The 18,771-nt window shown below is 38.9% G+C and overlaps 1 protein-coding gene across 2 annotated transcripts in view; it reads left to right on the forward strand.

Annotated features, from left to right (window-relative positions):
- Positions 1 to 18,771, forward strand: part of LOC136875118 (oocyte zinc finger protein XlCOF6) — a 91,622-nt gene that overhangs the window by 3,594 nt on the left and 69,257 nt on the right. For both annotated transcript variants that reach the window (XM_067148856.2, XM_067148857.2), the window contains exon 2: positions 3,752 to 3,893. In XM_067148856.2, the coding sequence (XP_067004957.2) occupies positions 3,828 to 3,893 (66 nt within the window). In that variant the 5' untranslated portion in view covers positions 3,752 to 3,827. The remainder of the gene's footprint in view (positions 1 to 3,751; positions 3,894 to 18,771) is intronic.

Here is an 18,771-nt window from a genome sequence, read left to right on the forward strand (position 1 = left end):
AATAATCTTAAACAACTGATTTTATGTGAGTGAGCAGTTTTTGACAGCCTGTGAATTGGGATGTCAATGCCTGCTTTGCCCCGAGTATCATGAAGGTGAATGTACTGAATTTATTTATGTTGTTTTTAACATACATCAATGATATATAAATATACAAATTTATAATTGTCAGTATTTTAAGCTTAATGAAGAGAGGTTGACAATGGTCAATTGCACCAGCCCTACACATTGTTTGGAAAACCTTTTGCTGTATTAGAAGAATATTATATACATAAGAAGAATGCCCCCATAATAACAGTCCATAAGTAATGTGTGACTGGAAGGGACCAAAATATGCCATCCTTAGGTAGTCACTGCTAACTAAATCCCTCAATTTCCATATGAAATAGGCCACTTGTGATATTCTTTTACAAACATGATCATTGTATACTTCCCAGTTTAATTTGACATCAGTATGAAAACCCAAAATTTGACTGACTGACTTTCAGTATCTTTGGATAATTCTTGTGTGAGAAATTGAGTTTTATCCTGATTGCACAATAGCCTATTGGATGAAAACCAATCCATTGCAGTTGCAAGAGCTTCCTGTGACATCTGATGCAAACCTGAGATGCTCTGGTGTTTTGTAATTAACGTTGTATCGTCCGCATAGAATATAAGAGCATGAGCTGTGACATTTTGCAGTAAATCATTGACTGCCAGAATGAATAAAAATGGACCGAGGGCAGAGCCCTGTGGCACACCAGTTGTAACTTTCTTCAAAGTGGAATACCTATTTTTATTTGATACAAACTGATATCTGTTATTTAAGTATGACAATCCTGTTCAGTGAGGGATACTCGACACCATACAACTCGAGTTTTGTAAGTAAAATTTCATGATTAATACAATCAAAAGCTTTACTTATATCACACAACACCGAAGAGATGTCCTGCCTTTTTTTCAAAAGCTCTTAATATCTGATTAACAATTTCAAGAACAGCAGTAGTAGTACATTTACCTTGTCGAAACTGAAGCAGACAGTCAGATAGGAGATTGTAAGTTTCAAAATAGTTGCTAAGTTGATTGTACAAAAGTGATTTATATATTTTAGAAATTATTGGAACACTTGAGATTGCACGATAGTTCTAAAGAAATTCTTTGTCCCCACTTTTAAATACTGGAATAACTTAAGAAATTTTAAGTAAATCAGGAAAAACTCCAAACTCTAAACACTTATTAAAAGTAAAAGCTAGAGGTTCAGAAATCAAATGTATTATTCTTTTGAAGATGTAATTAGATAACCAATAACAATCCATACTCTTAGAGTTTTCAGTGCTGATAGTAAAAATTAGACAGAATTAAGCCCTACATTAAGCACATCTATACTGGGATAGCTCATGGTCCAGAAGACAAAAATATCATCACAGTGGGATGCTTCAAGAGAACCTACACTGAAAAGCAGCTCCTGGGTACAAAATAATCTACAAAATAATTTTTATCACAATACTAGCGGGTGATGGCAAAATTTCATTGTGGAATATGATACACTTTCGAACACATTGCTGTCTAGAAGGGCAAAGGATGTGCCATCGAGAGGAGAAGAGTATGGTTTGGATTTGACTCTAACTTCTTTGATTGCGAGATTACTGATAACTCTTCAAAGGCTGGCACCTCCGCATAATGTATAAAAACAAGAGAATCCTTGTATTCAAATAAATACAATCCTCACCTCAAATACGGATATGTTTATTATAAAGGTGTTTTTACCACATATAGCTATACTGTATGGAAGTACGATGTGGGTAACAGCTGACACAGAAATAAAGAGAACAGAAACTCCTGAATTTGGTGTTACCAATAGTTCAGGTCACAAGTAGAGAGATAATTAATAAGGTTGACAAGAGAAGAAACATTTGGTATAATTTGGCCTTAAGGAGGGATTTGTAGATTACATGTGGAGAAACCAAGAACTTGTTCAGCTGATTTCAAAGCTGTGAGAAAGTGACAACAAAATAGAGAATTTGATAGGCCAGTGGTACATATTAGATGTGTAGGTAAACACGGCATAGTGTGAAATGAAGATCTGCATCAAACTAATCTGTGGACCTGGAGGGCAGCTCAGGATATGGGTACAGGGAGATCTGTCTCAAACCAATCTACAGACCTGGAGGGCAGCTCAGGATATGGGTACAGGGAGATCTGCATCAAACTAGTCTGTGGACCTGGAGGGCAGCTCAGGATATGGGTACAGGGAGATCTGTCTCAAACCAATCTACAGACCTGGAGGGCAGCTCAGGATATGGGTACAGGGAGATCTGCATCAAACTAGTCTGTGGACCTGGAGGGCAGCTCAGGATATGGGTACAGGGAGATCTGCATCAAACTATAGTCCTCTCCGTGTAAGGACGTACCCTAAGGGTGCAACCTTACCCTTTCTCCCCTGTAATATTAAGATATTGATTTATGGTTACTTTTCTTGCTGTTGGGTCTTTTTCAGTGTCGGTAACCATACAGTTTAGGGACCCTACTTGCCGATACGACGTCTTACATTTACCGTTAATCTGGCACGTTGGCAACGTTCAATCACTGCTCTAGCGTGAAGTGCGTGTTGCCACCGCATCGCCGTTAAAGTCACTAGTGATACATTTGCGAGAATATTTAAAGCATATTTTCTTTTTCTGTGGGATTGTAAATCTATTTGGCTAATACCAGGTAAGTAGGATTGTGGCATGTTCGGATAATGCATTTAATAACATAGTTTGTGTGAAATGATGAAAGTGCTCAAATACGTCAGTCTCATGTCTAGATCTACCGGTACATGAAATAACTCTTGCGGGACGAAATTTTGGCAGTAGAACTTATAACATTATTATTTTCAAATCCGCAGTGAACTTGAAAGCTGACCTAAATTCTGTTCACGGAGCTTGGCACATTAGTATTCCTATATGTTTCCTGATAAGCTTGAAGATATAACCAGCCTGCAGGCTGAAAATATGCCCAATAATCTCTCTCCTTACTGGTTACCGGTATTGAAGAGAGAAGGAAATATTCGCGCAAAAGAAAGGGAAGTCATTGGATGTCTGGAACTTTCGAAAATCACACTGCAAAGACTTATTAAATAAATTGCATCGTTTAACACGCCCCTCTTTTCAAGAATATGGTTATAGTACGCCTACTGTATATCAAAATAAAGACAGATAATTTAAGTGAGAAAGTGTGTTTATTTCCTTAATTCCTCATTGAGGAGATATTCATAATTATCTTGATTTATTTCATCTTATCTTTTATCATTTACTAGGGTAGGGAAACATTCATTATCGGTGTTTACATTGAAGTTAGTTTGTTATGGTTATGTCTGATGATTTTAATATGTAACCAGGCAGGTTGGCAGCAGTGATCAGCCATTACAAAAAAGAGAAAAGAAGAGCATCGGGCGGCGATATTTACTTTCTGGGGTATTTCCTTACGTGGCAATTACTATAGTCTGTGGACCTGGAGGGCAGCTCAAGATATGGGTACAGGGAGATCTGTCTCAAACCAATCTACAGACCTGGAGGGCCATTGATCATGTAGTGATGTTAGTGGTTTCTCACAAAGGTGCTCATGGTCCAGTTCCAGCCAGTGCATGTGGGATGTTAGAAATGGAACACATGTGCCTGTGATTTGAATTCCACACAAGAATCAATACTTATTGAGAGACAATGCTCATAAGACTGGAAAGTTACAGGCCTCCTTGCTTGTCCTTAAGAATATTAATATATATTTTCAGGTTCCTGTTTTACTAGAAAGTCAGTGGATGCAATTTTCTACCCGAGTTCATGAAAATACGTCTGTTGCTGTGAGAAATGGCTGAGAAAATAGAAATCAAGGTGGAACCGGTCTGGTTTGAAGAAACAGCAAGTCCAGCTTTTGTAAGTATTGTTCCAGTTTACTTTGTAGTGATTAGGATTTAATTCTTGTTCAAAAACTCTATATTAAAGAAATTAGGTCTAATATTGGAAGTGAAATCTCTTAATAGGTTGTGTGTATACAGGGTTATTCTAAATTATACACCCCATTTTCAAATCTATAATTTATGACGTATTTCGTCTCAAATAATGTTTGATTCATAACAAGAGACATAAATTGTCCAACTTTCAGAAGGTACTTTTGCAGACGTTTCATCATACAACACATCATTTTGCTTGTCATTCGGAATTTGTTTATCGATATTAGTTTCGGTTTCAGCGATGGTAGTAATTATGTCCTCTGCTTTTTTGTTATTAGGCCAATTATGTTTAATACCTTTATCCAATAGATTCATTTCTTGGTTAGAGAAGGCAGTGTAGTGGAAATGTTAGTCAAATGGGAAGCGGACACTTTGTTGGTTGTATTGTGGTCAGATGTTTTGTGTTTGTTTCCTTGTAAACTTGTCGAGTCCAGCTACAGGAGGGGGTGAAGCGCGCCGATGGAGCGCTGCGGGTGTTCATTGCCAAGACCAAACAACCAGAAGACGCGACAGTGAATAGGCGGTACCTGCACGAAACCAAGATGAAGTTGTTCGACAGCCGCAGTAAGCTCCACGGCTCAGTGAACTGTCCAGGGCGGAGGTTCAGCGTGGAGCAGGACCCTGGGGAGGCCCAGACAATGTCCCAGGAGATGGGGGCAGTGATGGCAAGGACACAGCCAGTGGGGGCCCCCTCTACAAGACAAAGAACCAATGGGGTCCGAACCGACAACCACCAAACAAGGGTGCCACCTGACAGAACATCAAGGTACAAACATGGGGAAAGCCAGCGGAGCTTCAAATGCCATGCAAGGACCTGCGGATCAACATCACCAGGAATGAAGACATCGTCGACCGGACCCAGCGGATCCACCCTGGGAAGGTAGTGGTCCCCGATGGAACCGCCGGGCTGTGAACCGTGGACTTTGACAGTGCCAACAGGAGGGCTGTGTGAGTGAGGTAGTATGTGTGTGGTTAAATAGTGAGGACAAAGGCAAAGTCGAAGAGTGTGACCGTGTGTAGAAATTGTTTCAAGTTATAGAGGGGATATTGATGCAAGTGCAGTAACAGGTATAACTTGAAAACTATATTCTCTCACCCATTACTAATGTAGATATCGAGCTCGAATTATTATGGTTATTATTATTATTATTATTATTATTATTATTATTATTATGATTATTTTACCTTCTCAAACAAATAAATGCACCTGTGATCTGTCCATTCCAGAGCAGCCAATACTGTTAGACAGCAAGGAAGCATGCAGCAATTTGTTATCAGTTCAGCTCGTTGGTTGTGACACACTAGTGCGCTTGCTCAAAGCTCGCAAACCAGAGCACGGACGTCTACATACGTCGCTCTAGCTAGCGCGGTGTAGATCTACTGTAGTTGACCGTGTTCCGAGACGTCAGTAACAAACATTCATTTTTTTATTTCTTTTAAACATACGGTAATTAGGTTAATATTTCTTCCCAGTTATTGATGATTTTACATTACATTACTGACGAGTTTATAAAACAAAACTTTAATACCATTGGATAATAATTATCTTGACTGCCTGGATAAAAGTTTTCATCCCATGCCCGGCCACTTGTGACGCAGTAGTAAGATAAGAGTCTAGCGATGACAACTGAGACATTGTAAATAATTCAGCCCCGGTCTAGAGAGCCAAGAATAACGGCCGTGAGGATTCGTCGTGCTGACCACATGACACCTCGTAATCTGCAGACCTTCGGACTGAGCAGCGGTCGCTTGCTAGGCCAAGGTCCTTCGCGACTGTTGTGCCGGGGGCGGGTGGTTGTAATAATGCAAAATTCTATCAGACCTCTTGTCTACTAGAAGATAAGTGTGTGTTGGTACCGATATTTCCTGGCGACGTTGCCGATAAGCGATCACTTACAGCCTTACGTATTTCAAATGAGAACTCATAATATGTAGGTGGTGGATAAATTGTACACTATCTCGCGACCACGTTGTCAAACTGCCGATAGCCTACCGGTAAGCCATGCGTCATACATATACCGGTATTATTTATTTATACCCTGTGCAACATCTCGCAAATGTGACTGTGTTGCCGAATTGCCCATAAACCATACACGTATTTACATTGCGCATTCATGTGCAACTTACATTGCAGTTCCATTTACCTTTTAACCAGATTGGTGAACAAAATTTGGACGTGCAACGATTATGCGATTAAATGTTTAAAGTCCGATTTTTGTATTGAAAATAAAGGATGCGACGATTATGCCAGGAAATATGGTGCAGCCTTTTTCTTTGCCATTTTGGACAATATCTTTTTTTCACACTTTGGCAACCCCTATGCCAAAGGGGATTGAACTCGGACTTTAAGAAATCTGGAGTGCCACTATTCATCTCAGTGACCCCCAAAACTATGGATTCAACACTACTTTTGATTCTTTTTACATTCCACCTCCTGACACCCAAGCCTATGGGTGCTAGGGGTGTCTTGCCCCAATGCGATTAGTCTCCTTATATTAAGTCGTAAGTGTACCAAGTTCGGTTCAAATCACTCCAGTAGTCCTTTATATTTGTATTTCACCCCTTTCCCTAGCGTTTCTAGAGGTGTCTTGCCCCCATAGCATAATTGCACCAAACTTACTAGACAGGTATGCTGGATAACACAGACATACATCCATAATTCCTAACATTTTGGTCATTTTACTTTTTCATCCTTTCTCACCACCTATGCCAAAGGGAGCTGAACTTGGACTTTAAAGAATTCCAGACTGTCACTATTCATCTCAGCAACCCCAAAAACTATGGATTCAACACTATTTTCAATTATTTTTATATCTCACTCCCCCACACCGTGCTACGACAAAGAGGGCTAAACTTGGAATTATAAAAAAAGAACGCACTGTCAGTATTCATCTCAGCGACAGCCAAAACTATGGATTCGACACTATTTTCCATTATTTTTATATCTCGCCCCCCTCGCCTCCCACCCCTACGGGATAACAAATTTGGTGAGTCACTACTTATCTCAGCTACTGCGAAAAATATAAATTCAACACTATTTTTAATTATTTTTATGTCTTGCCCCCTAATCCCAGTACCATAAAGGGGGCTGAACTTGGAATTATGAAAAGAAACGCATTGTCACTATTTATCTCAACGAACCCAAAACCTATGTATTTGACACTATTTTTGATTATTTTTATATATCACTCTTCCCTCACCCCTAGCCCCATAGGGAACTTTTAAAAGTTCCAGAGTGTCACTATTCACCTCAGCAACTCCGAATAGTATGGATTCGACACTAGTTTCTCCGTCACCCCCACCCCTTAAGGGTGCCTGACCCTCCTCATACTACTGTAAGTAGTAACTGTAGCAAGTGAATTAAATCGCTCCAGTGGTTTAGAAGACCCACACAGATACATCATACAATGACATTTACATACATAGGCCTATAGATAGATTATATAGACTTGCCTTTGCCCGTTGTGGACTCCGCCCCCAAACCCCTAGTTGCTCTTCGTTAGGAGTGGGTGATAACTCGTGTCATTCTACACGTTTCACAGTTCCTTAAATATTTCTTCACATCTAATGCACAGCTATGTTCTTGAAACTTAGCAGACCTATCAAAGCTGGTCTATGAAATGAAAGTACATCTCGATCACAGCATCTTGGATTGCTATTCTCAAATAACAGGCACAGTCATGAACCTCCTAGCAAGAAAGGTACTTTACAGTATAAAACATGATGGCATGATCCCATCCTCATATGTACAGCACATCTTGCCAGCGCAAGTTAATGTATCCACACAGACACACACAAGATGCTGTCAGTTGGCACAGTAAATTTTATTCACATACAAAAAATTACACACATTTATTTATTATCTGCCAAAAACAAAACATTCACATCACAAACCGCCATTTAAGGACAACTGCCAATCGCTGCACATCGAGATGACAACATTGAAACAAAAATGAAATGGCGTATGGCTTTTAGTGCCGGGATATCCCAGGACGGGTTCTGCTCGCCAGATGCAGGTCTTTCTATTTGACACCCGTAGGTGACCTGCGCGTCGTGATGAGGATGAAATGATGATGAAGACAACACATACACCCGGCCCCCGTGCCATTGGAATTAACCAATTAAGGTTAAAATCCCCAACCCGGCCGGGAATCGAACCCGGGACCCTCTGAACCGAAGGCCAGTACGCTGACCGTTCAGCCAACGAGTCGGACACATTGAAACACAAAAGAGTCGACTGCTTAAAAGCATGGCACACACATGGTTACAAGCATAACCTTGCTGCATCATAACTCCAATAACTCCCAAACCACAACTCAACAGTACCTCAACAGTAACTACCTTCACCGTCAAGATCATCTCTTTATATATATCTCTCGCCAGATTTCCAGAAAGATACCTTACAAAAGAAAACTACCTTCTTGAATATTCCAGAGCATCCAATATATAGAAATAATGTACAGAATCTTCTCAATCATTCCCGTCTACCTATACCATTCTGGAAGTTACAGTGTGTTTCACAATTATGGATTACAATTTATATATACAGGTAAGAATAAATTATAGTATTAATTTAGAGGTATTAACATTAACAGAACTGATATCAATGTCTATCTACATGACATAACTTCACATACAATACGATCATTCGACTATGTAAATAATAATACTTTCATGACATAACCTCACACACAATACAATCATTCAACTACGTAAATAATAATACAAATAGTAACATGATGTAACACTTCACAGCCATACCTACAAGTAGTAGTAATAATAATAATAATAATAATAATAATAATAATAATAATAATAATAATAATTGTAAAATGATAATTACGATGGTAAAATAAAATATATATATTCGTTTACGGCCATTAGAGACCACGTTAGATAACAATTACATGTTTCTGGAAGCCTTCCTCACAGCCCAGAACTTCAGCATCCTCTCTCTGGCAGCCTGTCTTCTTTCGTCCGTCCAACCACGGTTAAGTTTTGGTTCGTCATGGAATCCCTGAAATCTGTCGGTCACTGACCTAAACTTTGTTCGGTTTGAGATGTCTTCCGAATTTAGTCCCACCTGTCTGAGATCCTTTCTCACCTCCCTGAACCATTTGTCTGACACTTTAGGTCTGCTGTCTAGTATTGTGAAAATCCTTTTCGTTAGTCTCTTCTCATCCATTCTAAATAAATGCCCATAGAATTTAAGTCTCCGTTTTCTCATGGACTCAGTTAGCCTTTCATTGTCTCGGTAAAGTTCTTCCCTTCCTCGCAGCCTATACTGCCCATCCACAATCTTTGGACCCATTATTTTGCGAAGGAAAATAGTGTCAAAAATGTATCTGTGTGGGTCTTCTAAACCACTGGAGCGATTTAATTCACTTGCTACAGTTACTACTTACAGTAGTATGAGGAGGGTCAGGCACCCTTAAGGGGTGGGGGTGACGGAGAAACTAGTGTCGAATCCATACTATTCGGAGTTGCTGAGGTGAATAGTGACACTCTGGAACTTTTAAAAGTTCCCTATGGGGCTAGGGGTGAGGGAAGAGTGATATATAAAAATAATCAAAAATAGTGTCAAATACATAGGTTTTGGGTTCGTTGAGATAAATAGTGACAATGCGTTTCTTTTCATAATTCCAAGTTCAGCCCCCTTTATGGTACTGGGATTAGGGGGCAAGACATAAAAATAATTAAAAATAGTGTTGAATTTATATTTTTCGCAGTAGCTGAGATAAGTAGTGACTCACCAAATTTGTTATCCCGTAGGGGTGGGAGGCGAGGGGGGCGGGATATAAAAATAATGGAAAATAGTGTCGAATCCATAGTTTTGGCTGTCGCTGAGATGAATACTGACAGTGCGTTCTTTTTTTATAATTCCAAGTTTAGCCCCCTTTGTCGTAGCACGGTGTGGGGGAGTGAGATATAAAAATAATTGAAAATAGTGTTGAATCCATAGTTTTTGGGGTTGCTGAGATGAATAGTGACAGTCTGGAATTCTTTAAAGTCCAAGTTCAGCTCCCTTTGGCATAGGTGGTGAGAAAGGATGAAAAAGTAAAATGACCAAAATGTTAGGAATTATGGATGTATGTCTGTGTTATCCAGCATATCTGTCTAGTAAGTTTGGTGCAATTATGCTATGGGGGCAAGACACCTCTAGAAACGCTAGGGAAAGGGGTGAAATACAAATATAAAGGACTACTGGAGTGATTTGAACCGAACTTGGTACACTTACGACTTAATATAAGGAGACTAATCGCATTGGGGCAAGACACCCCTAGCACCCATAGGCTTGGGTGTCAGGAGGTGGAATGTAAAAAGAATCAAAAGTAGTGTTGAATCCATAGTTTTGGGGGTCACTGAGATGAATAGTGGCACTCCAGATTTCTTAAAGTCCGAGTTCAATCCCCTTTGGCATAGGGGTTGCCAAAGTGTGAAAAAAAGATATTGTCCAAAATGGCAAAGAAAAAGGCTGCACCATATTTCCTGGCATAATCGTCGCATCCTTTATTTTCAATACAAAAATCGGACTTTAAACATTTAATCGCATAATCGTTGCACGTCCAAATTTTGTTCACCAATCTGGTTAAAAGGTAAATGGAACTGCAATGTAAGTTGCACATGAATGCGCAATGTAAATACGTGTATGGTTTATGGGCAATTCGGCAACACAGTCACATTTGCGAGATGTTGCACAGGGTATAAATAAATAATACCGGTATATGTATGACGCATGGCTTACCGGTAGGCTATCGGCAGTTTGACAACGTGGTCGCGAGATAGTGTACAATTTATCCACCACCTACATATTATGAGTTCTCATTTGAAATACGTAAGGCTGTAAGTGATCGCTTATCGGCAACGTCGCCAGGAAATATCGGTACCAACACACACTTATCTTCTAGTAGACAAGAGGTCTGATAGAATTTTGCATTATTACAACCACCCGCCCCCGGCACAACAGTCGCGAAGGACCTTGGCCTAGCAAGCGACCGCTGCTCAGTCCGAAGGTCTGCAGATTACGAGGTGTCATGTGGTCAGCACGACGAATCCTCACGGCCGTTATTCTTGGCTCTCTAGACCGGGGCTGAATTATTTACAATGTCTCAGTTGTCATCGCTAGACTCTTATCTTACTACTGCGTCACAAGTGGCCGGGCATGGGATGAAAACTTTTATCCAAGCAGTCAAGATAATTATTATCCAATGGTATTAAAGTTTTGTTTTATAAACTCGTCAGTAATGTAATGTAAAATCATCAATAACTGGGAAGAAATATTAACCTAATTACCGTATGTTTAAAAGAAATAAAAAAATGAATGTTTGTTACTGACGTCTCGGAACACGGTCAACTACAGTAGATCTACACCGCGCTAGCTAGAGCGACGTATGTAGACGTCCGTGCTCTGGTTTGCGAGCTTTGAGCAAGCGCACTAGTGTGTCACAACCAACGAGCTGAACTGATAACAAATTGCTGCATGCTTCCTTGCTGTCTAACAGTATTGGCTGCTCTGGAATGGACAGATCACAGGTGCATTTATTTGTTTGAGACTGACATGATTACTGTAAACATGTGTGCGTGAGAATTTCAGTTTTTAATTTGTGTTTGGGGTGTTTGTACAAATAATTTGTTTTAATAGTGAACAATTATATCGCAGAACATTAACATGTGAAGCATTTATAAGCGATTATGCGTAAATATAGAAACTATTCTGCGGGCTTCAAGCTAAGCGTAATTGCCTTTGCTGAACAGCATGGGAACAGGGCTGCAGAAAGAAAATTTTCAGTGAGTGAAATGTTGGTGCGTGAATGGCAGAAATTAAAAAACAAGCTAAAAAGCAGAAACCCATCTAGACGCGCGTTTGGAGGTCCTAAAACAGGGAAGTTTCCTATAATTGACCCCTACATGGGAGACTCCTGATCTTTTGTATAGCTTCCTAGTTTCTTAGTCAGTTAGTTCTTTCTCCCAGTTTTAAGTCAATGACCTCAGAATTTGGAAACTCCTGCTGTTTCAGGGTCATCCTTCAAAGGTCCTTCTTTATCGGTTAGTGTGAATGTGGGAAACCCTTTCTTTGCATTTCTTTGGCTGCCATGTGGTTCAAGTCTTGTTGGCTTTAAAATGAACAGTGAATATTGGGGCACTCAATCTGGTGTTCTTCTTCACCCTTGTGTTGCATCTTATTTTTGTTTGCCGTCGTCATGGTTGTGGTGTTTAGGACCAGTGTAGCTTGAATAAATTCAACTGTGATCATTTACTAATGCAGATTTGTTTAGAGGAGTGTTTGTCCACAACATAGATCCTGAGAAACTGCTGCTTTTTATGGGAGAGTTAGCTTCTTGACTATAATTAAATATTATGCCATGGTGTGTTCTTTCAAGGTTTGATGTTTGGTTACGGTGAAGCAATAACTCTTATGTTCTGAAAAAATCTGAACAGTTGTCATGCGTTAGAATATATTCATTTATTACAGATGATGCGATATACATGTTTTCTATTCCACCCTTGAGAATAGCTGTCCAGATTGCAGTGGAAGGGTGGTGAAAAGGGTGGTGACCCTTCGAGCTGATTTATGGTCTCTTTAGGGCTTGCATGAACCAAGAATTTTCATGTGCAACCATCCTACATTTGGGCAGGTGGAATGTGCATTTGTCTTGTTCGCCTGCGTGGAACGTGAAGTGTAATCAAACCCAGTATAGCCGGACAGTCCACTTTACTCTTCAAGTATTTAGGTACTAACATTGTGTTCACACATTTTCAGTGCAATGACATGATACCACTTTTTACACCACTTGTATATTTGTGAATAAACGCCATTATTGTCTTCATCTATGACCTTGAATAGTTTCAAGTTTTCAGCGTACAAGAGACATTTACTGCTCTGGACGACTATAGTAATATCATTTAGAAACTAAACAAATAGAAGAGGCTTTAAGAGTGGGCCCTGTGGGACAGCTGATGAAGGTTGGTAGAGGTTAGAGATCAAACCCTCAGACTTGAAAATACATATTCGTTTTGTCAAGTAACTCTTCAGCCACTCAAAAATACTCCCAGACACTCCATATGCTGACAACTTCTTTAACAAGGCTTCACGTTGTAAAGAGTCGAAGGAGAAATCAGTATATATCCCATCAACCTGTTTACTTATGTCCAATGCTTCTGAAATTGAAGATAATTAAACTGCCAGGTTGGTAACAGTTGATCTGCCTTTAACGAATCCATGCTGTTACGGGTCTATGTACTGACTAAAAGAGTCTAAACACTCCGCCACCTTCGATAAATGTGAAATAAGCATTACTGGTCGATAATTATCAAATAACACCTTTTTGAAGGTAGGGATTACATAACACTTTTTCCACTTGGCTGGAAAACACCCACACTTAAATGATTTACTCATAATTTCACATATTTGAATTGCCAGTTGGGAAGCACATTCACGGAGGACGATGCCAGGTATCTCATCAGGCCCACATGATTTGTTGATATTTACCGATGACAGGACCCCTTTCACTTCTGCCACAGAAGTATGAACAGACACTGGATCTATTGAAAATTTGGGGGCGGGAGGGAGTTTCATTGCAGGGCTTGGAAGGAAAATAGTACTTAGCGAAAGTTTGCGCAGATATAGTCAGATTTCATCTTTTTCATGGATTTCCGTTCCATTTATTAGCATAGTGGGAGGCAGGTGGAAAAATTTTCTTTTATTATAAATTAAATTCCAAAAGCACTTAGGGTGTGTGATGACATCATCTTCTACCAACCTAACGTAGTCCCTACATTTTTAAATTCACCTCGTAATGTGAAAAACTGCACATAGTCCCATTCTTGGCCTGATCTTTTGTATTTCTTTCTCGCCCTGCTTTTTTCCTTCAGTTTCTGGATTCTGAGTCGTACAAAGGTGGATATTTTCTGACATTAATTTTTTTTAAATGGTACGCTGTCTTTTATGACTGCATATAGTAAGACATAAAAATTGCTCATACTTCATCCACAGAGTGGGACTCTGTAATCATATCCCAGGGGCACAGGGATAAAATGTCCCTCATTAAAAAATAATCAGCTTTCTTCCATGGAAATATGACTTTGTTTTGCGGTTTGAAGCGAAATATCCTTGGCATGGGCAGGAAAATTTTGATGGCTTGGTGATCAGAGTGAATACATTTTGAGTTTTGGTGAACTCTCCACTCCCAAGTAATTAGTTTGAGACTAAAATTAAGTCTAGAAAATTATCATTTCTAGTAGGGAAATCATATATCTGGCTGAGATGGAATTCATTAATAATTTCTAGAAATAAGAATATCTCCTCCCTTCCCTGTTTGATATTGTGTTGGACTGTTGACGACGCATCAGTTTTCCAAGCTAATTCGCTCAAGTTAAAATCACCGCACACAAAAACAGTGTCCCTTGTGTTGAGAACAGATGTAACGTTACCCAACATTGGACATAGGTTGTTAAGCCGGTCGTTCACTTCATCTGGAGGCAGGTAGCAGCACACAATTAAAACAGCACGACCGGGTTGAGCATTGACTTTCAGTACTTGACACTCCCACTTCCCATCAAGCTCAGGCTTTGACACTGGTCCAAGGTTAGACTTTACAGCCAGTAAAACACTTCCCCCATCCAGTTTTGAAGTATGCATGGAATTTCCATGCTTACAAAATGCAATGTTGCTCTCCGTTAATATTTCATTCTCGGGGACTGTTTCATTAACTATAGTTAAATACTTCATGGTTGTTCCATATTGAACTGAGAATCACACAAGTAATTTTAATGTAAGGAAATCCACCTTTTATCACACATGTAATTTTAATTACTTGTGTGTTTCTTTAAGCCGACTATTGCTGATACAAATACAGTCATATTTCCCGTCACTTAGTCCAGCATTAAAGTTAGCAAGCGAGTTACACATACTCTTCACATTTTGATAGAAAAATGTCATACCTTGATTGCTTTTGTTGGGTCCAGGGTTTAGTTGTACGTCTCCAGACAGTGCAAACATTGGGGCAGCTAGTACATGGCTGGATACCTGTGGTCAAGCTGGCCTCCCTTGGCTGCGGGCGCCCCTTTCACTTCGGTATGGCGACACCAACTACCTTGAGACGTTGAGAGAAAAATATATCAAAGGTTTTTCATTCTGTCAAACACTAAGCAAATACAATGTAAAGTAAAACACTATAAACATATCTGTAAAACACACACTAACATACAAAGAATGACATGTTTCGTTCTACAAGAACATCTTCAGATTCTATCAAATCACTTAAAAACAAGCTTATATATGTACAGTATTGGTTACGTAGCATAAACTTGTCAATGATAGAGAGACTGGTGATAACATGAAACAGTAATGACAAAAATAAATTATATACAATTATTAATATAAAGAAAAACTTACGTACTTATCTAGACTGCTGATGTTAAGTCCGTTATCACCAAACACTATTTCAGGACTGTGGTCATGGAAAGTTTGTGGCGAGCCACGCTGCACGTGTAGAGGAGAGGGCAAGAAAGGGAGGGGCCTTGTAGAGCGATGTGGATCTCTCCTATTGGATGATTAAATCGAGCAGACTATAGAGTGGAGAGGTGAGGGAGATGTAGGGCGGGGCGCCTGGACCGCTGTGGATTTCCATCAACATTGGAGAGGGGAAAGATGTTATTGACATATTTCATGTTAATTGTACCTTTATGTAATATGGATGAATGCAAATTAATAATTTTTAGGTGAATAAAGTAAGGGACGTTATTGTTGTTATAATTATTATTATCATTATTATTATTATCATCATTATTATTATTATCATTACAGTAGAACCTCGATAATTCGAAATCGGTTAATTCAAAATCCCACGTAATTCGAAGCAGCTCTCGTTCCCGGAAACATGAGATACAGTTTTGCATGTTATTTAAATTGTTTAATTCGAAATAGGGATAATTCGTAATTCGAAGTACAATGTCGGCCCCATTACCGAAATTCAGACTTTTAATTCGAAACTGCCTTTACATTTTAAAACAATAGTATGTTACAGAGTACCGTAACTTCAACTCGAAATTTATCCGCGTCATAACAGAACGCGTGTTCCGGAACGTGGAGGGGTAGCTTTCCGCACTTACACTCACTTCAGTGGGTCTACAGTGCGCTTCATGATTGCCAAGTTGAATGAAATCGGAATTTTTTTGTATTCAACCTTTTCAGGAACGCCGTAATATCACGCAACAGGCAGTGTGCGGGAAAACAGAATGCGCGAACGCTGGCGATGCCGACAGTTGACGAAAAAGCGTGGCTCATATAATAAATTCGTAAGCACCGAACAATACTGGCTTTTTTTTTTTTTTTTTACTTTACAAAAAACAATATAAATATGAGTCTCCACCTTATCAATACAAAATTAATTTACATTAAGCTGGTAAATATAGTCAAGACTAGTTTCGACCCCTAGGGGGTCATCTTCAGTTGACATGCATTAAAAATGTATTTTTTAACAAAAACATCACATGTAGTGGTAAAAGCTTAAATTAATTTGAACCGATCATAAATGTTGGTATGTCTGGTACATTTGGGCTATTGTATGTGTCAATTTTTAGTTTTTAGCACACAGTATGAAGGTAATTGATTAACTAGTGTGCATCATCCATGAAGTCACATGTTATTTTTTATGCTACTACCATCCAATTTTTGGGTTATACAATGTGGAATATACATACATTTGTGCAAATCAACAGTGACAACTTTAACAATATACATTTAAAGTTGGTTCATAAATTACACAAATTGGCTTTTTTTTTTTTTTAATATTTATATGTAAAAACAGTTAGGTAAGTATTTGAATAATCCGTTTGCAGATCAGGTAATACTTAGTTATATATCTGGAGATATTTTAGGCAGCTACTAATGTTGGAGTTATTAGAAATCTTGAATATATTAATGGAGCATGTTTTTCCATCCGTATGTCGTGATGTTTTAAGTTGGTGACATTTGTCAGAACGTGTTGAAATTATGCGTCTTGATGCACGTTGATTTTATCATGGAAGCGTATATGTTGTAAAAACAAGGTACAGTATGTTAGGTGTTGGAACCGTGCATTCTTTGTAGCTGCCTGCACGACCCAAAAATTGGATGGTAGTAGCATAAAAAATAACATGTGACTTCATGGATGATGCACACTAGTTAATCAATTACCTTCATACTGTGTGCTAAAAACTAAAAATTGACACATACAATAGCCCAAATGTACCAGAAATACCAACATTTATGATCGGTTCAAATTAATTTAAGCTTTTACCACTACATGTGATGTTTTTGTTAAAAAATACATTTTTAATGCATGTCAACTGAAGATGACCCCCTAGGGGTCGAAACTAGTCTTGACTATATTTACCAGCTTAATGTAAATTAATTTTGTATTGATAAGGTGGAGACTCATATTTATATTGTTTTTTGTAAAGTAATATCTATCAATACGGAAATGAAACTTATAAACAACAATACTGGCATTGCCGATGAAACTGCATTGCTTTATTTTAATGTGAACCCAAACGGTCTTATGGTTTTGAAGGAGAAAGTGCCAGCCGGAGAATCGTACAAGGGTCGGGGATGGGGGTCATTGTAGTGCGTTGCAATTGCAATGCACATGGAAGCGAGAAACTTTATCCCCTCGTCATAGAAAAGTTCGATAAGCTACGTTTTAAGGGCGTCGGGCACTTTCCATCCCAGTACAAAGCATCTAAAAATGCAAACAGTACAGAAATCCAAAAAATAATGCATTTGCACATGGGAACCAGCATAATTTATCCTCGTCTTTGAATTGTGTGATTTTTTTCTTTCGTTGCGTGAGGTTATGTTCGTCAGTGATTTATCCAAGTGCATTATTTGAACATTGTAAATGCACCTTGTTGGATACATTTCGGAAATAGATTTTCTATGGCATTGGAAAGGTTTAAACTGTGATTCGAGGTGATTGCATGTATTAATGGGTCTTAGAATACTTTGTGACGTGGCAAGTGTTTACATTTCTGAAGTACGAGAAAAGTGCCATAGCGGGAAATCGTACAAGGATAGAGTCATAGGAAAGTTTGATTTTAAGGGCATCGGGTACTTTCTGTGTAAATACAAGGCATCTAAAATGCATACAGTATAGTACTCCAATGAATAAAGCACTTGCACATGGGAGCCAGCATAGATTTCTCCTCGTCTTTGAATCGTGTTTTTTTTTTTTTTCTTTCGTTGCGTGAGGTTATATTTGCCGGTGAGATATGCAAGTGCATTATTTGAATACTGTAAATGCACCTTTTTGGATACATTTTGGAAATAGTTCTCTTTTCATGGCATTTGAAGGGTATAAACTGTGAATCAAGGTTAACTGCATGCAGTAACGGGCCTTAGAATATTTCGTAACGCGGCAAGGGTTGGTACTTCTGAATTGCGAATTGGCGGTTAATTCGAAATCACGTAATTCGAAGTCCGATTTTTGAGTCCCAACGACTTCGAATTAACAAGGTTTTACTGTATTATGATAGAAGTAATTTAATGAGTAGGTGTTGTCAGATATTATGAGAGTAGAGCGAATAGGGGGAATTATTTAAATGTGTATACTCATTCAGGTTATTGGCATTAGCATTTTTTGCATGACCGTCATTGACAATGAAATACGTAACGTAATGATTAAACAGAAAAGTCCAGAAAACGCTAAGCACAACAAACTCGCGAATTTTCACCCTAGATTAATTAACAGAACAGACACTAACTTTTCAAAGAATGAAATAAATCTGCTAGAGAAAGGTCTCAAATTCAACTGCCAAGAACG

This window comes from Anabrus simplex, chromosome 5, assembly GCF_040414725.1.
Source record: "Anabrus simplex isolate iqAnaSimp1 chromosome 5, ASM4041472v1, whole genome shotgun sequence".
NCBI classification, from domain to species: Eukaryota; Metazoa; Arthropoda; class Insecta; order Orthoptera; family Tettigoniidae; genus Anabrus; species Anabrus simplex.